Below are 24364 nucleotides of genomic sequence, written 5' to 3' on the forward strand. Positions count from 1 at the left end.
CTTTATAATTGGAACTATAAATATGAATTTGATGAAACTGTTTTGTGTTCATGTGTTAGCTGCACCAAGAGCACACGATGTGCAAGAGTAGGTTTTTTCCTAAATGTGGCATAGCCTGTGATACTTGATTAAGTTTTCTTAAATCATTCTTGCTTTTTGACACATTTTAAATAGGATTTAGTGTAGATTTAAAGCTTTTCACTAGAGATGCCTGTTCTAGTAGGCAGTGGAGAAGTAATATAACTGTAATTATGAAATGGCCTTGCACTTTGACAGGGAAAATGCCTTGAGAAATAACATTCAGTTTTCCAGGCACAGATAGAGAATAAATTATAGGAGGAGTGTGTGCTTGATCTCTAAATGAGGGAAATGGAAGAGTAGCTGCTATTTGTTCCTATCAAAGTGTTGAAGGAGCAAATGGTCTTTGAAAAACACTGACTGATGTTTGCATGCTTCTTCTCAAGCTGTTTCCTGCCATGGTCAGGTGCTGATGATTTTAATTAGGAGCAGTACTTTGTTCATTTTGCCCCTTCTGATCCATCTGACATGGGTAATGTATAAGCTGGTAATCTTAAACATGCTAATTACCAGCCTGCACTGTTCTTTTATATGATCAAACATTAAACAATGTATAAGGGACACTTCAATTACGATTGCAGAGCAGGGTAATATTTTCTGATGGCAAGGAATTACCAGAGTGCAGAAAGTAGTTACTCTCTCTTTTCCCACAAGAAATCACAGATCTGTTTTGCTCTTATAGATCAATTTTGCTCTTTTAGGTTTTTTCCACCCCTGTATTAACAAAGCTTTTCAGTAAGTGGAACTCTTTTTCCTTATGCTGTTGATAAAAAAACATTTAAGGATGGCAAACATGGGAGAGTTGCTGTAAATTTTGGGGGTTGTGAAAAAGCCTGAAGACTCTACCTAATGTTTGATATTTGCAGAGATATGTGACTGCTTGCCCATATGGTAAGTTAAGAACTTCTCCTTATTTAGGAAATTCTAAGTTTTTGAATGGTTTTCACAAAATTCTTTTCATACTGAGAAAAAGTGGAACTTCTGAGGAATTGGGGATGACTTTCAGCTCTCTATAATGCAGTTAAAAGTAAACTGCTGTAGTAAACTTTTCAACTTCCCACAGAATACTTACCATTTTTCAAACTGGTTCCATTTCACCTTGTCTGCTGAATGTAAATTTTCACAAAACTTGTCATACAGGAATCTTGTAGTTTCAAGTTGGTCTTCCTTCTCCAGCCCTGAAACAACTCTCCTGTAGCTGTGTTGGTTTTCAAATAAGACAAATATTTTTTACTAAATACTTTTACTAAAAGTATTATACTTTTAATAAAAGTATTTGGAATGTAATTGACACCAAAGGTCTATTGTAATAGTGCAGGGAGAGGGCTTTTACCTCCACAGGAAACTGGATATGATCTTCGCAGTGCATTTTGATGTACTTAAAGGTTTTCTATTAGTAACCTATATGGCCCATGCACTCTGAATTTGAATAAAGGAGCTTATTTCCCAGAAAAGCTGTATTTGTGGTCTCTAGGCAGATTCTCAGTACAGTAGCTTCACCTGCCATTGCAGTGATGAGACTTCATTTCTGCTCTGAAAACTCTTACTGTAACGCTAGAGGTGAGAACCTGTTTTTGACAGAGAATCTTCCCTAAAGAACAGGAAGAGGTAGTCTCATATTGGTTTTTTTGTTTGCAGTTGAATTTATCTTGCTGTTTCTTTCCTCCTGAATGCTTCTGCTTCTCCCTAGATGACAGCAGAACCACCAGCCAGCTGGATGAGTTTCAGGAGTGTCTGTCCAAGTTCACGCGCTACAATTCTGTCCGCCCCCTGGCAACGCTGTCCTATGCTAGTGACCTCTACAATGGCTCCAGCATAGTGTCCAGGTAAGATCTGCTGCAGCCCTCACAGTGCAGCTAATGCTGATACAGCCTGCTGACCCTAAGTTAATAGCCCCTGTTTAGAAAGTTAAGATCTGTACATAAAAAATGGTTTGCAGTTGCTTCCCAAAATGAGGTTTGTGGGTCTGTGGTTATGACTGAGCTGTGGAGGCACTGGAGTACCACAGTGTGTAGTACCTCTTATTCCTGGTTTTGGTGGTCAAGGGCTGGTGGAGAACCTCTGAGGTTCCAGTAAATATCTGTCTGTTGTGATAAAGCTTGAAACCTGTTGTAGGCTCAGTCCTCTTTATGTTAGGATAGTTTCATCACATGTGTTGCGTTTTTAGCATTTTAAGAAGCTTCTGTCTTGCTTACTTCTGGTGGCATTAGGAATCTGTGGTGGTTTTGAATGCTGTTGGTGGATCCAGACATCAGGCCAAATATTAAGAGACTTAGTTGTTTTTAACTATGATGGCTTGGTGGTGGAAGAGATGTTTACAGTGCTCAGTAAGGGAGGGTGGTTGTAGTAAAGCCAACTCAACAGCTTTTTTTCCTGCCAACAACTCTGCTGTATCCCCTGCCATGTGGGGTGGTCACTTTCAGTGCACTACTTCTGATGCTCTTATGAGCCTCCTGTGGACCAGTTTTGACAGGTAAAATAGACTGCTGTTACAGATGGGCAGAGTACAAGTATTTGATTTGCATTGTGTTACATGTTGGACTCCAAAAGATCTACTGGCTTAAATAAAGAAGTTTTAAAATTGTATTAGTTTTATGTTTGCAAGGAAAGAAGATGGAAATAACTTCCTTGCCTGCAAAAGCTTGTTGTTGATTTAAAAGTGAAATAAAACTGTTTATGGTCATAGGATGGAAAGTGTAGTTAAAGACTATATAAAAAGTGTAAGACTGTAAACAGGCTGAAAAAAAAATACTCTTTTGTTCCCTTGGGAATAAAGAGACAAACTGATATTCTGCTCTTCAGCTGGAGGTGTCCCTAGCCTGGCAGGAGCTGGCCAGAGGGACCCATTCTGAGCCTGGCTGTGCTGGTGGCTCTGTGGCAGCTGTGCAGCATCCACAGGGTGGCAGCCACCAGATGCAGTGCTGCCAGGGGCTGGGGATGGGACCCAGGCTGTGCCCCTCCAGCCTGATTTAGGGAGATGCATGTGATGAGTTCCTAAGCCCAAGGAGGGAGGGCTTCCTTACCTTGCTTAAAATGCACGTTCACAAGCACAATTTATAACCCTCAGTGCTTTTCTTCCTTTTCTGCTCCCAGAAAAAGATGAACAGAGAAAAGGTGTTGCAGGCTTTGTAATCTCAGGTCACTGAGTTTTGCTTTAAAATCAGGGGGACTTTCAGCATCCTTGCTGAGTGTACATGTACCTCAATGTTCTAAATGCCTTTTTAACACACTCAGTTCTCCTAAGTATATAACATTTACTGTGTTTTGCTAAGCATATTAAGTTTTTTTAGAACTGGGCCAAGGAATAAGTTTTCCATTTATTAAGTCCCAGACAGAGCAGTTGGCAGATCTTAACTTTTGTTCTTTCTGCTTGCTGTGGCAGTAAATAGTAAAGGCTTTCTTTTAAAGATGAGTCTGTAAACTGCAGTGTTAGCATTACAATGTTTTATGTATAAAATTGCTTTAGCACTGTCAGAAGTATACAGAAAATAGTGTGGCCACCTTTTATATTTTAAAAAGAATAGAATAAAAAATAATCTAAGAAGCAGACTGTAGCAAGATGTCTGAAACCTGGTTGTCAGAAAGCTGGGTTTCCTTGCTGGGGGGTTCCTGGGTTTGATGGAAACATGAATATCTGTCCAAGAAAGGTTTGGCAGCAAGAAGTGTGGGGTTTTGTCCTCTGCTCAGATGTTAAATTTGCCATTCCTCTCAAAGATTTTTAAGTGACAATGGAAGGGTTTTGGGTAGCCAAGATTGTTTATCTAAAGGTGTAGTGATGTCCAGAGGGAAAGAAACTAGTTGTTCCTTGGCTGCTGAACATTACTCAACATTACTCAACTCATCTGTTGAATCTTGAGGCAGTGTTCAAGTATTGGATCTTAACTTTGTAGTCCATTGTTCTTTTTCTTTTTTGGTTGCTTATATTCCATTTCTCCTAAGTAAAGGACAAGATATTAAGAGGTTTCTGATAGCATTCCAGCAGCCCAATTAAGTTGGTTTCAAGACTGTACTCTCATTTGTGTTGGCCCTTTCAGTAACATGACCTGAAATCTTTTCTTCAAAGGTGATGTATTAGGAGTATGTTTTCAAACTAGTCACTGAATGACCCTTTTTGTTCCCCTTTTTACTTTGGACAACAATTGCTTGTCCCTATAAAGTCTCATATCCAGACTTCACTGAGCTGTCTTTTAGTTTTGTGTCCAGAACTAATGCCCTGGATTGGCTCTGAGATGAGCCATTTTGTTAAATTCTGTAAACAGAAATGCCTCTATTTTGGGGGTAAAGATAAATGGAAGAAATGTAAGTGGGTTTATTATTCACAGGATTATGTTTCAGAGTGCAGTAGATGCTGCTCTTTGAAGATGAGCAATGAGGTTAAATTTTTTTAATCTGTTAAATAGAATTTTTTTAAATGGATGTTTATTTACAAATGACAGCTCAAAACTATGGACTGATCTGTCTTATTTGGGCTATTCCCATGACTGGAAGGAGAAGTGCTTGGATAAATAAATTTGAACTGCAGAGTGGCTGAGGAAACTTGAAGTATAATATCCTGAACCTACTTAAAGTTTGTACATTTCTGTTGTTCTCTTACCTAACTTCATCTGAGATTTTGGCTCATAGACCACAGGTTGTCTGGGGCTGAAATGGGATTTTGTTTCATTACAACTGAGTAAAGTACAGAGGTTTTCCCTTCTTTTCTTTTTCTATGCAGAGCAGAACTGATACATTCGGTACATAAAGTCTGGTTTGGATCCCTTGAGTGGAAGCTAAATGTGACCTGGACCCAGCAGACAGTTTAAGGTCTCTGAATTTGGAGTTCAGAGGCAGTCTAAACCCAGTAACATAGTCCTCCAAGTCCCTAGGATGGGCTGCTGATACCAAAAAGGGCTCCAAAACCCCCCCCAAAATATATCTGCTTGTATCTCTAGGCTTGACCTGGGAAGTAAACCTCCTGGTCACTGCACTAATACTGCAGAGAGAGAGTTCTGTCCATCCATCAAAAAAAGTTAAAAGTTAAGTACTTCAAATTGGGAAGTTAATTAATAGAAGCTGTGTAGTTACCAGTGGGACTTAATATTTTTTTTTTAATAACCTTGAGGCTCTTTCTGAACTTTGTGCCCAGCATGTTCCTCTGCTCTTGGGTTTTAAGGAGAAGCAATGTTAGAAATGTAAAGTTTGTGCTTCCCCACTTAATAGGGGTTAATTTGTTAGAATAACATAGTGTTTTTTTGTAGAGAAGACATGTAAAAATGCAGGAGCTTAAAATGGATGTGGTAGTGTCAGGAATTTCCTGGGATTAATATTTAGGATAGGAGGATGCTACCACAGGGAAGTTGTCATTGGATCCATCCCTTCTTGACTGATCAGGACAAAATATTTTCTATGAGGCTGCAGGAGGCTGCCCTTCTGTTTCTTCTGGTGTTCTGGTAGTAATGTCTCTCATCAGGCAGTAGTGCTGTGTCTTGGACTCAGGAATTAGACTTGCAAGCCATGAAAGCTTTGGTTTCACAGCATCTTATATGGGGAACTTCTGCAGTAAAAGGCAAAGACAAACCTCCCTTAATTCCCCCTAATCTTATAGCTTGGTTTCAATGCTGGGTGTTGATACAGTGAGTTTCTGTCTGCTTGAAGAAACAAGCCTGTTCTATTAATAGAACATGAATTTCTGTAGCTTATTACAGTGTTCTTTTCATTCTCTATCCCTAATTGTGGCAAATGCCTAAATTTGCTAGGAAGTCATTATCTGAAAAGCATTAACATGCCTTTGGGTTTTTTTTTTTGTTTGTTCTTTCCTTGTTAACTAGAGGAGTTTGTCTGTTAAATGGTGGGGAGCTAAAAATTATATGTTGAAGTGTTAAGATTTATGGTGTGGACTTAAATGCTGAGGAAAAAAACCCTACAAGCAGCTCTGCCTGGTGTAGAGGCTTGAGTTTATTATTAATACTGCTTGAAATAATAAGTGCACCCTGATAGATGTTTGGGAATTATATGCTGCATAGGTGTTATGAAGTGACATGTTCTTGTAGGATTACATACAGTATACATTTCCAAAAATGAAGGTGGAAGTCAGATCAAGTTCTCTGGATGAGACTGTGGAATTAAGGCTATTCATAAATACCTTTATTTTTTCCTGAAGAATAGGTTAAGGATAGCATACAAAATACTGACTGATTCAAAACACCATCACAGCAATCTCCTGAAACAGATTTGACAGTTGGATGAAAGATGCTTCAGATGGCATTTTAACCTTGTTCCATCATCACCAAGCAGCAGAACCATGGGAGTTAATTGCCCCAGCCTGTTCCCTGGCACCTCAAGATGGCTCATCTGCAGTATATGGACTCATGAAGGCTGATGCCCTGACTCACAGTGCCTGCTGGAGCAAGCTGAGGTGTCTAGAGAGGTGACTGTCCCCAGCTGTCCCCACGGATGTTCTGCTGCAGGGTGTCTGGCAGAAGAGCTGATGATGGTGTCGGGCTCATTTGGAGGCTTCTGTTAATGATACAGCAGGCTGGGATACTGAGCTGGGTGGTGATTTGTTCTGAGAAACAGGACCTCTGGCAAAATAGCCATCTGGAGACAGAAATGTCTTCAGCTACTGTAGATAAATCATGGAGGACCCATGGAAGCATTAATTGGAGTTGGAATGGATGGGACTGTCTTGTTTAAACTCCTGCTATTGGAGGGCTCTGCCCTGAGCTCCTGCAGATACATTTGTTCTCCTGCCTCTTCAGCTCTGTTGGCAGCTGCCATGCACAGTTTTGAAGAAACAAACCCCTTGTTGGTGCAGTAATAAATGTGATGGTCTGAAAACAAGTTTGCAGGCTTATATCTAGTTAAGAAGGCACTTCAGTATCTGCTGTAGTGGTTTGAGTTCTTATTAAATGCCATAATCCTGATACTGCTGTGCAGACAACCTTGCAGCTTGCCATGGAGCAGGGTTTCCTACCTCAGATCTCTTTATACCTCAGGTTGGGCTGAGGCTTCTGCCTTCCTTTCTGGAAACATTTCCCAAGCTTGGATGCAGAAAGAAGGCAGCTGAAGCGTGTTTGGAGTGTTCAAACCTCTTGCATCTTCATATTTTGTAATGTTGTGCCTCTGCTTCTCATCCTGTCAGTGCTATTGGTAACCTACTGTGAATCAGCCTGGGCAAAACGTCAGACCCTGGTTTTCAAATACAGATATTGTTACCCAAAAATACTACAGCAAGCAGGCTGATCATTTGGCTTGAATTTTAAACAGTGTTGTAAGAAACATTCTGCATCGAGCTGTTGGCATTTTTAGTTACCGTTTGCCTGGTCTGGCTTATTTGAAATGGTGTTTGTGGAAAAACTGAATCCACTCCTCATTAACTTGCATGGGAGTTGTTTGCAGCAGCTTTGGCTCATTGTACTTCTGTGTATATCTGGTGTCTAAACCCTGGGACTGTCGTCATCTTCTCTTCAGCATGCAGAAGAGCATCACCCAGCAGTAAAGTGGCTTTTTTATCAATACACTTTATGTTCAGTTGCTTGCAAAAATCAGTAGTTCCCTATGGGTTTTCTCATCATTAGTGCTAATTAAGCTACATTCCCCTGAATATGTGCATGAAAAAAACCATATGCAGTAGAGAGAAGGATGTCTCTAGCTATGGACTCTCAGGCAGAGCTGGAAGCCTGCTATGGTTTCCTGGAAGATTTTGGTTTGTATTTAGAGGAGGTTTGGGTCAGGGTTGCTTGCTGCTGAAGTAGAGGGCATCCTGGTTCTGAAAGCTGAGCTATTGCAGGAAGCACAATTTATCTCTCATAGCATAGCATACTCTTGTCATTGGGTTTAAAAAAATAATTGTTCTCTTTTATCTAGTGATGACAAAGCATGAAAGTAGCTCTTGGGTTTGGTTTCAGTGTTGAGATTAATCTAAGTCCACCAAACCCTCCTGGTTTTTTTAATATTTTTCTTCAAGCAAGCTCTTAATGGAATGGGAGCACTGCTAAGGGGTCTCTTAGAACTGGTGGCATTTCATTACACTCAAAAAGGATTTTTTGTAAGCATGAAGTGGATGTGGAACAGATTCTAATGACACTTTTAGTAAGTTTTTATGCCTTCTAACAGAGCAAAATAAATTTCCAGCCTACTGTGGCTGTGAGAAACGTGCTGCAAGTGTGACTGCAGCATGACTTGTGCAATAATTTCTTCATAAGGGAGCTTCCAGCTGAGGACCATCCTTTTCTGTGCAGGCTTTGAACTGTTTCGACACCCTTTCCTGTCTATTTTCCAGCTGAGGGGGGAGAAGATAACTCTCAGAGCTGACTTTCTGGGGTTTTTTGCTCAGGGGGAGTCTATTCCCATCAGGTGTTTGAAGCCTGGAGAGGCATGAGGCAGGAGAGGGACACCCAGGATGCACTCAACGGCTCTGAACTTGGAGCTGGAATATCTCAAACAACTCCATGAGATCAAACTGAACCAGCCTGAGGTTCTCTGTCCTGTTGTTTTCATTAGACTTGAATCTGACTCACTGAAAGGCCATAATTCAAGTAGCCAAAACAACTTTGAGATGACAAATCTGGCAATTTTCTGGTAATTTGGGGATCATATCTAAGCCAAGTTAAAGTGATTCTTAGGAATGAAGGTGTTTGCTTTCTGATATAACAAATTGAAGGCAAGTCTTGCTTATACACTTATTTATCCATGTAGAGAATTGAAGGGTTTTTTCTTTAAGTGTGGTCCTTCCTGAGCAGAGATTACAATACCATGTCTGGGATCATGGGCTGGTTGCTCAGTTTATATTTTGGAAAAAAAATTTGTAGCAAAGGGGGCTGAATTGCAGAATATATTCAGACAAGCAGTTGTCTGTTGCTGTGGCACAGGTTAAAAGCTTTGAAATAGCAGCAATGACCTTATTTAGGTGATGCTCTGGAGTAACTAAGGCAACTGTTGCTTTAGTTAAAAAAAGCAAACAAGTTTTTTTTTTTATTTTAACCACTCACAGCTTTGGCAAGACAGTCTTTTAATGCTGGAAGTTCTTATGCTCTGTCTCAGTAGCCTTTGTATGTGGCAAAATTTAGACTTTGAGCTGATGTAGCACAAAACCTGAGTGCTCTAACAGCAGCTTTCTATACCTTTTTTTTTAAAAAGTACAAATTAGTATGCTAGTGCATACTACTTACTCTAATTACTTTGCCTTAAAATATCAGTGTGCTGTAAAAACAGCCTCTCAGGTATGTGGTGTTAATACAAATTTCTGCATTTGTCTCAGGTGCTGAGCAGTCTGCACTGGTGGTCATGGTATAACCTAAATTTTTCATCTTTGGCTTTGCCTCAAAACAGGTGTTAGAAATAGGCAATGAGGCTACATGAGGTGGGATTTGGGATGGTTGTGACAGGATATCTCTGAGGCCAGGAAATGAGAGACTGTAAGGAAATGTAAGTGAAGAAAGAAGTGGCTCTTACCTCCTTCCTCCTACTAATTGAGTCCCCCAAAACTGAGAGCTTCTTGTGGCCTTCACACTCATTACACTGGGGATACTAAAGGGTGTATCCATATTTGTTTCTGCTTTGTTTCATCTTTGGTTTTGCCTCAAAATAGGTGTTGAAAATAGGCAGCCAGGCTACATGAGGTGGGACTTGGGATGGTTGTGACAGGATATCTCTGAGGCCAGGCAATGAGAGACTGTAAGGAAATGTAAGTGAAGAAAAAAGTGGCTCTTACCTCCTTCCTCCCACTAAGTCCCCCAAAACAGAACTTCTTGTGGCCTTTGCACTCATTATACTGGGGATACTAAAGGGTGTATCCATATTTGTTTCTGCTTTGTTTCATCTTTGGCTTTGCCTCAAAATAGGTGTTGGAAGTAGGCAGCCAGGCAGGCTACATGAGGTGGGACTTGGGATGGTTGTGACAGGATATCTCTCGGAGGCCAGGAAATGAGAGAAAGAGACTTCAAGGAAATGTAAGTGAAGAAAAAAGTGGCTCATACCCCCTTCCTCCCACTAATTAAGTCCCCCAGAACTGATAACTTCTTGTGGCCTTCACACTCATTACACTGGGGATACTGAAGGGTGTATCCTTATTTGTTTCTGCTTATATCTGGTAGGGACCAGTTGTTTGTGGATTGCTGTTGTCAGGTTCACTCTGTCACCGCTGTGTCTTGCAGAAATACCTGGAATGTGTGTGTGTGGCTTTTAAAATGTGACTGGGAAGGAACTCCCCTGTCCCAAATCAGGCTCCTTGTGAGTGAACTCCTAATTCTAGTGTGAGTGACTTGGTGAACACCAGGCTTGCTGTTGCCTTGTTCATAACCATTCTGGTAAGGCAGCAACTTAATGTGCCTAATCAATTGATTTGCTCATCTTTATGCATTTTCTAAGGCCAATTTGTCCCCCTGGGATGTGGAGACAAACAGCACACACCATCAGAATGTGAATGTAGCAAGGCTTGGTACAGTGGCACAACAGGTAAATATTCCTCATGCTCTGTTTGCTCACTGATCTGCCCTCAACATCAAGCCAAGCTTCCAGATGTATTTCAGAAGCAATTTGTTGTGACATTCCATTTGTTAGCTGCAGGTGCTCTCCAAGGTCATAGGTTTTAATATGAAATACAGCAGTTGATTTATAATATCATAGTCTGAGAATAAAGATAAGCAGCAGAGCAACAAGAACCCTTGGAAATGTTTTTACTTTCTAGCAGCTCTAAGTGGTATTTCCATAGGACACTGGTCATTTACTTCTTACAAAAAAGAAAGCTGACTTGGAAACCAGAGATGTCTCCTCTTTTCTGTAGAACAAAATTCCTTTCAATTTGATTTTTATAAGTAATCTCTATTGCACACTGAAATATTTTTCAAATATCAAGGAGTGTCTCCAAGGGATTCCATATAAAAATTCACCTAGGCTTTAGTCAGAAATGTGGAATTGAAAAGTAGGTGTGTGTGTGTCCCTAAAAAAGGAGCAATTGCTTATTGATTCTGATGTGCCTGTCTTTGAGGAGCAATGACTGCTGCTAGTCCAGAAGGGAACTTAATGTTCAAGTGATTTAAAACACAGCTTGCATCCAGAGCATCCTTAAAAAATGAAAATTATGTCTGAACTGGTCTCCTGTCTCTAAAGGAGGTTGCCTCGAGCTAGGACTGAGGCAGTTTATAGCACACATAGACAGGGGGTGTTCCATCTGTCCTCTGAAATAGTGAAAGTGTGTTTGTTGTCAATCCCCTCTTAAACCTACTTGAGTGTCCTACGAAAACATTGCTTTTATTTTAGCAGGACATTAACAGCCATTATATATTTATGAGTTTGGCTTGCTGGTGGCACTGCCTCTGACCACATGTGCTGTTGTCCAGTTGGTTTATCTCTTGGCTTGGTGGCCTTTTTGATGAAAGAATAAAATATTTCCTATTACTCTGTTGCTCATTATCATTGTGCCTGTGACTAGTTCCCTTTGCCTGTAGAAATGTATCATCCACAAACCAGAATTTTGTTGTTCCTCAGAGCTGACCCTGGTGTGTCTTCTGACAAAATAAAACTTAAGTTCTCTTGTGAATTTTCATGTAGATAAGCATTTGCTTATGCATGAGCTTAAACTGAAACAATAACTTGAAGCAGTAGGTGACAGGAATACCATGGAGCTAGTTAAATGCAAATAACCCTTGCTTAATGCTAAATGTATTTATAAGACTTGTAGAAAAAAAGTACAAAAGTTACTGTTGCTATGCAAGTGGGCTGCTTGTGCTAATCCTGATTAGTCCAGGGGAAGCAGAGCTTTGCAAATGTTAGTAATAGTTTTATATGATAAATAAGGTCCAAAGGAGAGCAACCAGGTTGGTGAAGGGACTCGAGCACAGATCCTATGAGGAGAGGCTGAGGGAGCTGGGGGTGTTGAGGCTGGAGAAGAGGAGGCTCAGGGGAGACCTCATCACTCTCTACAACTCCCTGAAAGGAGGTTGGAGCCAGGGGGGGGTTGGGCTCTTTTCCCAGATGACTTTCAACAAGACAAGAGGGCAGGGTCTCAAGTTGTGCCAGGGGAGGTTTAGGTTGGAGATCAGAAAGAATTTCTTTCTGGAGAGGGTGATCAGCCATTGGAATGGGCTGCCCAGGGAAGTAGTGGATTCTCCGTGTCTGGAGATATTTCAAAAGAGACTGGATGTGGCACTGAGTGCCATGGGCTGGGAACTGCAGCAGTAGTGGATCAAGGGTTGGACTTATGATCTCTGAGGTCCCTTCCAACCCAGCCAATTCTGTGATTCTATGATTCTATGATAATCCACTTACTTAGCTATTCTAGATTCTTCATCTTTTGCTTTGTAAATTGCTTACTGAAACCTGACTGGCAGAAAGGGAAACACTTGTTGCACCAGGATTGTGCAGAGATGGAGCCCCAGGTGCCAGTATGCATTAGGTGGTTTATTTCTGCATTCTTTTTCTTCCTGTGATGTCTTTGATGCTGTTTGAAGGACACAGGTTTGACAATTAATTTCATTGGTGATGCTTTTATTAATTTTTTTAATGGTGTGTTAACTTTTATTGGCATGTTGAAGTACTCATTTGTTATGTCTACAGCAAGTTTAAAAAAAAAATTAATGCTAGAGAAGCAAACCCAACCCAGGTGAGAGAGGTTCTATTATGTTCTAATAGCTTGGCTTTTTACCAGACTCTTTTCTTCAGCAACAGAAGGCTAAGGGTATAAATGGAATCCAAGTAGATGAATCACTGCCATCATTTAATTGTGCTTTACCTGAATCCACAAGGCAAGGAGCAGGAGCTGAGACAGCAGTTCAGTTAAGACTGTGGTACAAGTAAATCCATTCTATTGTTGTAGAAGCTTTCAATTATAAAATTCTTCCAGAGAATAGAGTGAGCTGACAATACAAAGTGTGCCTGAATGGTGCTTTTGTCCTGTTTGTATAAAAAGTGGTTAGATTAGGGTAGATTTGGGGTGGAGGAAGAGTTGTCAGGCTCCTTAGATGACTTCTTTCCCTCTCCCATTTTATTTAAATAGATGCCTGCCTGCTTGCTTTATTCCTGGCCATAAACATCTTTCTTTTCTTTGCCTTCTTGGGGGCTTGCAATTTTGCAGACTTGACCTGATTTTCTCAAGAAGTGGTAAATGGGACAGTACCTCCTGCCCCTGCTTTGGAGAAGTGCCTGCAGTAAAAGGCCAAGTTGCAAGCTGTTTCATTGAGTTATTTTGTGCTGTCAGACTGCAGTCCTTTCTTTCCATCAGGTTTTAAAATAACTTGGTAATATCTCCTTTACAAGATCTTGAAAAACTCTGGCATTTATATTTATCTTCCCTTTGCAGTGCCTTCAACTTGTCAGCTCTGAGGGGTGTAAAATTTTAGCTTTCTCTTGTAATTGTTTTAATGCTGTCTAATTGTAGAAGGATGCCTTAAATACTCTTGGTCTCAGGATTTTTCAAGCTGTATGAGTATAAAATAAGTGTAAACTTGGTTTCTTTGGTTTTTCACCCCTCACTACAAGGACATTGAGGTTCTGGAACATCTCCAGAATAGAGCTACTAAGCTGCTGGTGAGATGAGGAGTGACTGAGGGCATGGGACATGTTTAGCTTGGAGAAGAGATTGAGTTGCAGCAGGGGAGGTTTAGATAAGATATTAGGAAGAATTTTAAATATAATATTAGGAAGAATTTCTAATTTCCAGTCAGGCACTGGAACAGCCTGGCTGGGAGATGGTTGAGTCACCATCCCTGGAGGTATTTAACAACCCTGTAGATGTGACACTTCAGGGCATGCTCTAGAGGCTGAGATTGTAAGGGGGTTGTTGTGTGGTTGGTTTTGTGGGTTTTATTTTGGTTGGTTTTGTTTGGGGGCTTGGTTTTGGTTTGGGTTTCTTTTGATTGGTTTTTGTTTTGGTTTTTTTTGCTTGTTGAGTGTGTGTGTGGTTGGACTTGGTGATCTCAGAAGTCCTTTCCACCCATGACTGTTCTGTGATTCCTCTGCTGCAATTCAGGTTTTGCTGCCTGGTTCACAAACACTGACTTCTGGAAAAAAAAAATGATGCAGCAGCAGAGACTGACATGAATTACAGAAATCTGGAGCCTGAGGGTAAATGCTCCCCTCAAACCCTTCCTGGGAGTACAAACTGGTGTCTTCCATACTCCTGAGAGTAGTCAGGTGTTATCTCTACTTCCACCCTGCCCTGCCTGCAGGGACACAGGATGCAGACTGCAGCTCCTTCTAGGTTTACTCCCTTGCCTGCTAGGTGTCTAATAGATTTCTCTTGAGCCTTTCTAAGTTGTGACGGTAGCAGAGACAGTAGTTGTTTTATCCCACTGCCTGCCTTTCTCTCAGATGTATTTCATGTACAACCTCATTTGCAGCTTAACTTTGTTATAAGGTGACTGCTTTTACTTCCAGCTTCATTGGTATCTATTACAAGCTTGCCCTGCAGCTCAAGAAAGAAGGTGCTTCAGTTTGCACAAGCAATCCTAAGTCATAACACTCATGATGTTTACAGTATATATGCTTTGATCCTCTGTTGTTACTTGAGGAATTGAGAAGTGTTTTTCTATAAGCACCAGTTTACTGGTTACAATAGCATTTAAGAGTTCACCAAGCCCCTATATGTAGAACCATCAATGGGTAGCCATCCTATAGCATGTTGTTTACATTGTGTCCAGCTCTGCACACAGAGTATTCAGTGTACAGTTGGGTTTTCAGTGTACAGTTGGGTGTTGAGCACATTTCCAGGGTGAGCTGTCAGCTTTGACATTTGGGTACTGTGTTGTGTAGATGGTGGAGTTGACCTGGAAATCCTCTGGAAATCCTCTGAAGCATCTGAACAAAGATTCTGGCTGCTGGAGGGAGATGATGCTGCCACAAAAAGTCCTGTTTCAGTAAACAGAGATGTGGGTGTGTTTGGAGGGGGTAAGAGAATGGTTTTTGAGAGCAAGAACTCCAAGCTGTTGGTGTGTGTGAAAGACCTGACCAAGGTGTTCTGAACTGGGGTATTTGCTAACTACAAATTGTGCTTATCAGCTCTCCCATACTGAGGTGTTTAGATGGTGAAATAACTTGCTGATAAGTGTGTTTTGTGTCACACAGTTCTTAACCTATTCTTTTGTTCCTCAGTATTGAGTTCGACCGAGACTGTGACTACTTTGCCATTGCTGGGGTGACAAAGAAGATTAAAGTCTATGAGTATGGTACAGTCATTCAGGATGCAGTGGATATTCACTACCCAGAGAATGAAATGACCTGTAATTCCAAAATCAGGTAGGTATTGACTTTGCATTTGAACTTGGAGCCTTTTCTGTTTATGTGCAGTAACTGATTTGCTTTCTTTATCCATGGTGGGAATGGGAGGGGAAATCAGGAGCCAGTGGAGAGCTTGCTTAGAACACTGGGTCCCAGATAACAGCAGGTCCACACACATCTGGAAAAGGGACAGAGGGTAGTGAACTGCTTTTGTATTCCTTGCAAATACTGGGGGATACATATTCAGCTAAAAGGGGAGTAAAAGTGTAACAGTGAATGTGCTGCAGGTAAATTCTTAGCTTGTCTCAAGGTGACTTCTGTGCCCAAGTCTTTGTAATTGTCACCAATTCCTTCATGTTCTCCTCACTGACCATATCATTTCCCCCAAGAGGCTTCTGATCCTCAAAAATGTGCCTTCTGCTTATCAGTTCAGCTGGGCCTCGTGATGTCAAGCTCTGGGGAAAAGATATTCCTTGATTTTTCCTTCTGTCATTACTGTCAAGCTAATTTTTAACTTTTTACATAAACCTTAGAAATAGACCACTGTGTCAGAGCTTCAATTGAAAGAATCCAGCTAAAAAACTTTGAAGTCCTTAATCAAAAATTCTGTTAAAGCTCAGAAGTAAATAAAACAGACAAACCAATTCACTGTCATAATACAAGTCTCCTGCATCTTTGAACTTGTTTGTTTTTATGTGGGGCTCTACATTCTAAAAGTCAAAGCACTAAAAAAATTGTAGTTTATATAACAGTCTGGCTTCTACAAACCCCAAATTTAGTGCCACAAGATTAATAAAGTTTGCAAGCCTGCCTTCATAGCATTAAAGTCACACTTAGTTTTGTAGCTAATGTGTTTAAGGTCAATAAGTCACTCCTGTATCACTCAAGCTGATTATTCTTGGTAATTGTGTAAGACTATTTTATGAAGGAAAAGATGTAAATGCAGCTGACCCTGTGGCTAGCTTTCATGATGGGTAACAACAAAGAGTGGATTTGTATTGCTAAGCCATACTGATGATGGAGCTGGACTTGTGATATCTTCACCATTTTTGCCTGAGTCATAGCAGAGTTCACACTGCTCAGCTTCATTATTCTGGAAAGAAGAGCAGCATAACAAGAGAACCATCTAGCAGTCTATTAATGCCTTTTGCCTTAATTAAAAGGAAAAAGCCATGATGGAAGGCCATGAAAAAGAGGAAAAGCCATGGATGTTTGGTTATTTCTCTGCTGAGATGACTTCCAAACTTGTTATTTCAAATCTGACAGTATTCACACCAATCCTGCCAGGCATTAGGTGCTTGTTTGTTCTCCCTTCTTAGGCAGCTGCTGGTGAGCAGAGCTGTGTTAGTGCCTTCAGTGATGTTACTCGTCAGCTTTGTGCTCCAAATGAGGCACTGCTTACATTCAAGTTTTTGTCTCTCTATCAAATTGCATGCATATATGCATTATATATATATATATGATGATGCTAAATGCATTTTCTCTGACACTGTCTCAGTGGGGGTGGACAGGGTTGTTGTCTTTTATTTCCTTGCCCTGGTTTTTCCCATTCCTCTGAATAAATGCTTTTTTTTTTTTTTTTCTCATTGGCACCTCCTCATGATAACAACTTTCCTCTGGCATGTGGCTGCTTTTGGCTTTGACAAATCAAGTTAGGCTGTCAGTCAGATGCATCCTTGCTATATCCATTAGCTGTGCTGCCAGTCACTGGAGCTGAGGCTCACTGGCACCGTGTCAAGCAGCATAAAATCTTGATGTTCTGAAGTGGCAGAGCTTGGGGGAGAAGTTACAGATGAAGACTGTAATTTCATTATGAAATATTACAGTATGCTGAAAACATGCCTGTATTATAATGAAAAACTCTGCACAAGTGGAGCAGGGGTTTTGTAAAAAGCCTTGGCTTAAAGCTGGTTATTTTAGTTTGGGTAGAGGTGCAGCTTCTTTCAGAGGAATACTCTATCTGCTTGTGTCCTTTCTGTTATTGAAGACAGATGTATTTCTGCTGTGGCACATGGCTGGTACCTCTCTTCCCAACAGGGATAGGGAGTTCTATGTGCAGATGGGATTTGGTGACATGGCTCTTCTGCTGAAGCTAGCATGTGGCACTGGCAAGGCTCGTGACATCCCTTCTGTCCTTGGGTGGCATCAGAGCTCTGTCTACAGGCATTTGGGCTTTCCAAAGACACGTCAGGGGAAGCTCACCCTAAATTGATCTTGGTTAACCTTGTTCAGAGTGATGATGCTGGAACATAAATTGTTAGCATTTATGTTGGTGACTCAGCTTTTGGAGCAGCAGCAGCAGCAGCTCTGAGGGACTTTTTCAAAAAAGCAGACAGGTGACAGCATTTGTGAGGACTTGTGTCTGGCCAAGAGCAAATCTGCTGGCCCAGAGCAGCTGCAGGAAGGGAAGCCCTTGCCCAGGACAGGGCTGGCACCAATCCTGCTCTGCTGTGTGCCAGCTGGGTGTCTGCTGAAAGGTTGAGCTTCATGCCAGCAGTAATTGATTGTTGGCTTTTCTGGAGCAGAGCCCTGGTACCAGCTGTAGCTGAGTCTTTCTTCCTCCTTTCCAACTCCCTTTTTTACACCCACCTGCTTCTTAAATACATTCTCCTTTCTTTCATCAGCTGCTGAGCTTTCTCATCCCTATTTTTAAGAACGAGGAGGAAGTTGGTGTGTTGGGCTTCTGATAAATGTGTATTGCATCCCCCGGGAACGACAGTAGCATAAACTTCCAGGAAAAACACAAGCTGACATATAAATCCTCATAAAAATCCCATTTACAGATTCATAGCTTCAGTACAAGAAACAAATCCTGCCATTGTGTAGTAGCTATAAACAGCACCCTGTGAGCTAATTATGACTTGCTGTGTCCCTAGCTAAGGCCAGCAAGAATCTGTGGCTCCCCCTGTGCAGGAGGAGATGGGAAGGGACCAGAAGAGGATGCAGAACTCACATTGAGCCCCACAGCTCTTCTCCAATTTATTCAAGAGGCACATTTGTTGTTTTGCCATAGGTTATAGGGAGAGAAAATAAGGAGATGAAGTGTTCAGGTAAAAGAAATTGGCTTTAGGCTTCATTAATCTACAGTAGGTAATGTGCAAGTGTGGTTAGGTAAACACATTTTGGAGATCTGTTTAGTATTCTGGATGCTCACTACTGTGTTTGCAGCATCTGTGTTTCAGTGATAGATGTTACCACAGATCTCCAAAATCAGCTGCATCTGTTTAGTCAACTGCAGTAAAAAACAAAGCACCAGGAGGCTTTCTTTAGGAGACTGCTGCTATTTTATTGTTTTCATTTTTTGGTGTTAATAAATCAAATGTATGATTGCTTCTATCCTTATAGCAGTTCATGGGCATATTGCTGTCAGTTGTTTAAATGGCAGTTCTCACTACTAAGTTTAAATTAAGCAAAAAATTTACCTTAGTGTTTTTTCAGCTTGGTCTTTGCTATTTTGAGAGGTATGAGTTCTCTGTGATGAAAACCCTCATGACTCTTTTTGCTGGATACCTATACTTGCAGTGCAAAAAATATTTCACACTAAATAGGTTGCAAGGAAATCCACCTTCAGGTTTCATTAGTTCAAGTTTTCAGAGGAACTGAATCAATTTGGAATAAGATTTAATTTTTATTTGAAAGCATTTCTCTTAACCCTGCTAGAGGGTTTTTTGGACTCATTAGAAAGAAAACTTTTTTAGAACATTTGTAATGGTAACATAGTTCTGAACTGTTGGGTTTGTGCTGTTACTCATGTGGATTTTCCTTGCAGTAATAGATGATTCCTTTAAAACATTGCAGCCCTAAAAGTAGTGGCTATCAGTTGACTCATGGTAATAAACTGGATCTGAAGCACTTGGCAGTCAGACCACAGCAGTTTGTGCCTTGTTTAAAACTTTAGTTCCATTTAACTCTCACTGCCAGAGGGGAGGTTGACACTGGTTGATTTGATCTTGGAGTTGAGACATTTCAGCCAGAAAAACACCAGCTCATGAGAGAAGCATTGGTGCTACTGACAACACTAACCCCACCTGTGTGTCTGAATAACCTGAAGGATGCACATAAATCTTTATGGGGTCAGGAATTTTGTGTGTCTGGATCAGATGCTGCAGTTAGGAGAGAGCTTCAGAGCTTGATGATAAACTTTCAACTCAGGTTTATCCAGACTAATCTCCAAGGAAGGAAAGCTGTCATGATTTATGGCAAGATAAACCTCTGGGATGCAACTGCAGCCCTGTTTGTGGATTAAAGAACAAAGCAAAAACTCAAAAAAAAATACAGCTGCTAGTATTTAAAATAGCCTCACACAACTCCTTTTAATCCAGCACTGAATTATGCATTATTTGAGCCTTAGGTAGCTTTTTTTGGTGTCATATCATAGCTTCCACATTTCAGTTTCTCCCTGGATGTGGCTGGAGGCTTTTTAAAGGTTGTCTACAAAGGTTATTTTTAAGTACTTCTGTGATTTCAGTATTTAACTTGTTTTGAGGACTCTGTAAGCTTCATTTTGGGGCCATTTAACCTTTGCCCTTTCCTTTCACCTTCTCCAGCTTGTTTCCCCATACATTTTTGAGTCTGTTACTCAATTTGTTAACCACGATAACATCTTGGAATCAAAAAAAAGTCAGTGCCTTTGGAGTTTCAGCAGAATTGCCTGCATTGGATGGAAGAAAGATCAGTGCTTCCCTTGAGGGCAGTTTGGCAGAAACTTAACTCTTTGAAGGTCCCAGGGAAGCCACTTGGGAAAGAAACATTAGAATGTCCCAGCTCCAAGACATCCTTCTTGCTGGCCTGTATCATTACAGATGACAGAGAATAAAACAAACCCTTGGTAAAAATCATCCTCTATCTGGAGGCAGAGCTCCCCTCCACCTGATTCAGCCCTGAATTGTGCTCTATGGGGGTTACATTTTGAGAGTTTAAGTGACAAAGAAGCTCAGGTACTGCAATGTCAAGGAGAAAGCTCTAGTTACAGACTTTGTGAAGAGGGTTGGGTGGGGATGACGGGAAAATTTATTGCAGAGAGCTGGAATAGGGTTGGTTTTGTCTTATTATGAGCCTTTAATCATATTGCTTAAAAATGAAAGATTTATGGTGTGTGTGACTTAAAGGTGCTAATTGAACCACTTAGTGTCTGCAAATCCCTGAACACTTTTCACCTGTCAGTTCCTGTTTTCCTCTCTGTCTGCAAATGCTTTCCAAGTGAGTTTTAACCCCTCATTAACAGCATCAGGCTTCAGTGGGACAGAATTATTTAGCTTGATCTTTCCTGTGCCAAGACCTAGTGGACATGCTTTGGGGCATAGAAACCTTTCATTTTTCACCATCTATATTGACTGATCTGACAAAATATTACCTCTCCCTACAAGCCTGACACTTCTTATATCCTTAGATATCCTTAGATCTATCACATCTGAAACAGAACTGTTAAACTCCATCCTTTATCTTTCGCTGCCTACTCAGGAATTCCTGATTTATTTGGGCTTGATCTCTTTTTTTGAGAAGGTATAGTTATGTGATTAACCTCTTCATAGTTCAACTTGCAGTACTCAGTTCTCTTCTGCCAGTCAGATGAGGATCCTGTGCTCCCTTAGTACCCAGCATCCATCCTCTAATGAGCCGAACTGGCTCCAGCACGTCTGGTCTGGACCCTCTCCTGCTGATGCTGCCTGATGTAATCTCAAAGCTGTCCAGCTAGACTGTTCTTCTAAAATTCTGTATTCTTCCTTCTTTTCTGTGATAGCTAAACATACTGATTTTTTTTTTTTCCTGAAGCTGCTTGAAGCCCTGACTTGAATGAAGATGGCAGGGGGTGAAAAGGTTTGGACTGATAAATGTCTAGTGCAGTGTCTACTCCCTGCCATTAGAAGGAGACTGATCCCAGCTCTGAGCCTCACTGTGTTGTAGCTCTGGGGCTCCAAACTGAGTTTGCTTCCATCAGTGACTGTGCTGCCTGGAAACAAAAGACTCCAGATGTCAGATCTCTGGGCTGCTGCATCCTTCATCTCTTAGTCCTGGTGGGCAGTGCCTGCCAGCTTCATTTGGTCCTCAGGAAGCCACTTAAACCTCTCTGAGGCTTCTAGTAAATCACAGACTCTCAAGACCTGCTTTTCTGTGAGGACCTAAAGGTAGTAGAGCTGGTGGAATGATAGCTCCTTGATGATGCATTTGGGGACAGTCCTTGTGCCTACAAGAGCTGAGGACAACATTGCTTAACTGAGCTATAGTCAGGGAAAGCATTGTCTGAACTATGTCACCTCCACCATCCTCTTAGCTCTTAAAGACTATGACTTAACATTTGGTAAATAAAACTTAAGTTTCTGAATGCCAAGTCTTAAAACTGAGGACTGCTGTTACACAAAGTGTGTATTTTGAATAGGCTCCAGGTAGCCAGAAGCATGCACAGGGAGAAATGTTTGACAGCTTGGAAGCAGCATCACCAAATGTGTCTCTGTACTGGATGTTCTTAAGAAATCTCCCAGTGAGGCTTTGTAGAGGATGTTTTCTGAAGGTTTTCTCCAAGCCATGGTGCAAGAGGCTTGTGGAAAGCTGCTGCTGTTGTACAGCTTTGTCTCATTTCTGTAAGTTCCAGATTTTAGCTTGTGCAGGCACCCACAGTCACAGCTGAAACTTTTGGGGCACTCAGTGAAGCTTCCTGCTGATGGAAGCACCAATAACTTGCTATTCCTTCCACAAGTTTCTTCAGATTTTTCTTAAAACCAATTGAGTTTCTTGCCTTCCAGCACTTAGCTGCTTCAGATCCTCAGAAAAGCTGGTTGATTCCACAAAGCTAAATGGTGGTGAGCTGTGATGAGTTGCCAGTGTGTGCTGTTCCTCTGATTTTAAAACTCACACCCCCCAGTAAGTTAAGTTTGACCATAGTCAGGAGAATAACACCAAAACTGCTTCCTGTTACTTAAGTAATGGAAAATAAGGGTTTGTTTAACTACCTTAAAAAAGGAAAAGGACTCTTACCTCTTCTGTGTGTAAATTCTGAAGAACGGGGTGCAAGTGTATACTGGAACCAAGAATTTGCCAAGGCATAATAGTCCTAAGTCATTATCCATGTACCTACGTGGTATTTCAATGGGTAGCTTCTCAGATCAAAGCAGCACTAAAAAAATTACAGAATTTTGGACTTCTAGTTTATATTGTTGGTTAAAACTTGGCCCTAAGGCTCCCATAATCTAGTTAACTGTGTCAGAGCTACTTGATGACCTGCACGAGTTGGATCTGTCAGTTCAGCTTCTGCTGTGTGCATCACAACTGATACCAACTCGTGTACTTTTTTTGTCAGATGGTCCAAAAATTGGTGAACAAATAACCACAGATTTTCTTACCTTTGTCATATTTTTGGGAACCAGAGTGGAGCAGACACAGTGCCATTTCACTGCCATAACTGTGAATTGGCAGGGTTGCTGCTTTTACTCTGTCTGCTGATGGTTAGAGTTTGTCATCTGGTTTTGCACAGCCACTTGCTTGGGTTAATATTTTAAATCTAATTAATGTATTTTGCAGTTTTCAATCAGAAATATCTTCCATGGCAAGCAAACTGCTGATTCTTCCTGCATAGGGAGGGGAGGTCTTTCTGTGTTCACAGAAATCTGAGGATAGTCTCTCAGAAGTTGAGCTTTAATTTGCACATAGGTGCACGTATAGAATGTTACATATGTGCTAAAGAAGAGGTTGATTCACCATCCACAGAGCTCTGTGTTTTACATGTGGAGTTATCTTTGTGGTAAAGATGATATTAGTAGCTATTGGCAAGAGAATTTGTGTGAAAATTAAATGGCAAAACAATTCAGTGTTAGAGATGAATGGTCTTTTGGGGAAAAACAATAAATCCCAAATCCTAGTACTTCATATTGAGCCAATAAAGCTTTTCAATAAAAGCCAATATAAAGCAATACAGTGGAGGAAGGTTTGTTACGTTTCTGGTGGGTTTTAGTTTTGTCCTTTCTGGTATGTTTCAGTGAGATGCCTTGGTTAAATGATACATGATTTGTGTTGTATGATTTAATGTAGGACTGACCAGGGCTGTTTTTCTTTTTTAGCTGTATCAGCTGGAGTAGTTACCACAAGAACCTGCTCGCCAGCAGTGACTATGAAGGCACTGTCATCCTTTGGGATGGATTCACAGGACAAAGATCCAAAGTCTACCAGGTAACATGCAATGAGGCAGCAACATTTTCCCACACCATGGACCATGTTGAGGCATCAAGATTCAGTCTGATTTTCTGTTAAAAGTCCAGCAACTGTTTTTAACATTCTAGAGGGTGAAAAGGATGCTACTTGTGTTTGGTAAATGTATCTCACCCATGTAGCTCTATGAAGCCACAGTCCTCAGAAGGAAGTACCTGTATTTTCTTGTCACACTCATGAGCTGGTTGAATTTATCTTGGTGATGCTTTCAGGCAAGGAAAATGTGCACAGGGAGGAACAAATTCTTGGAATTTATCACTTTTTTTTTTTTTTAGCAAACTGTCTCTTCATACCTGTTCCACTTCAGGCTTTGTCAAAAGCCTTTTGTAAAATCCTGTGGTGATTGCTGCTGCAGGTGCTTGCAGAGCAGAAGGGCAAAATGCAGAGTTGAGGTGATGAGGGTGGAAGAAGTTGGTAGAACCCTTCCCCAGGCAGTCCTGGCTTGGCCAAACAACCCACACTTGTTCACTGGCTGAGCTCAACAGCAAGATTTGCTTCAGGACAACTTTCTGGCATTTTGTCTTTTTATGCAATTTAGGCATTGTGTTTCTGTACAATACATTGAGAGGTTTGTGATCACAAGAAGGAGATTGGCAGAGGGGATGGCCTGTTGGGGGAGAGGCTGGGGGGAGAGGCTGGAAGAGCTGCAGACTTGTGTAGGTTAAACAGAGTACACTGAAGCTGGTCAGTGATAATGAATGAACTGCAGATTGGCCTTCAGTTCCCCCTTTATCCACAGTTCAACCTAAGTTTTAATTCCTATTTAAGCCTTTTACTACTTCATTGTGTTCTGGCTATTTCATAATGCTTTTTTTTCACTAATCCTTTGCATTTCTCAACTAAAAAATTTAAACTGGACAAAATAAATCTCTATTTTCTTAAATCTGCTTTTCTT

At 41.0% G+C, this 24364-nt stretch overlaps 1 protein-coding gene across 3 annotated transcripts in view; it reads left to right on the forward strand.

The window, feature by feature from the left end:
- COP1 (COP1 E3 ubiquitin ligase) overlaps positions 1–24364 on the forward strand; it is a 127214-nt gene that overhangs the window by 34720 nt on the left and 68130 nt on the right. For all 3 annotated transcript variants that reach the window (XM_030455512.1, XM_030455513.1, XM_030455514.1), the window contains 3 exons: positions 1769–1904; positions 15145–15288; positions 23322–23430. In XM_030455512.1, the coding sequence (XP_030311372.1) occupies positions 1769–1904; positions 15145–15288; positions 23322–23430 (389 nt within the window). The remainder of the gene's footprint in view (positions 1–1768; positions 1905–15144; positions 15289–23321; positions 23431–24364) is intronic.

Source organism: Calypte anna, chromosome 8, assembly GCF_003957555.1.
Source record: "Calypte anna isolate BGI_N300 chromosome 8, bCalAnn1_v1.p, whole genome shotgun sequence".
NCBI lineage: Eukaryota > Metazoa > Chordata > Aves > Apodiformes > Trochilidae > Calypte > Calypte anna.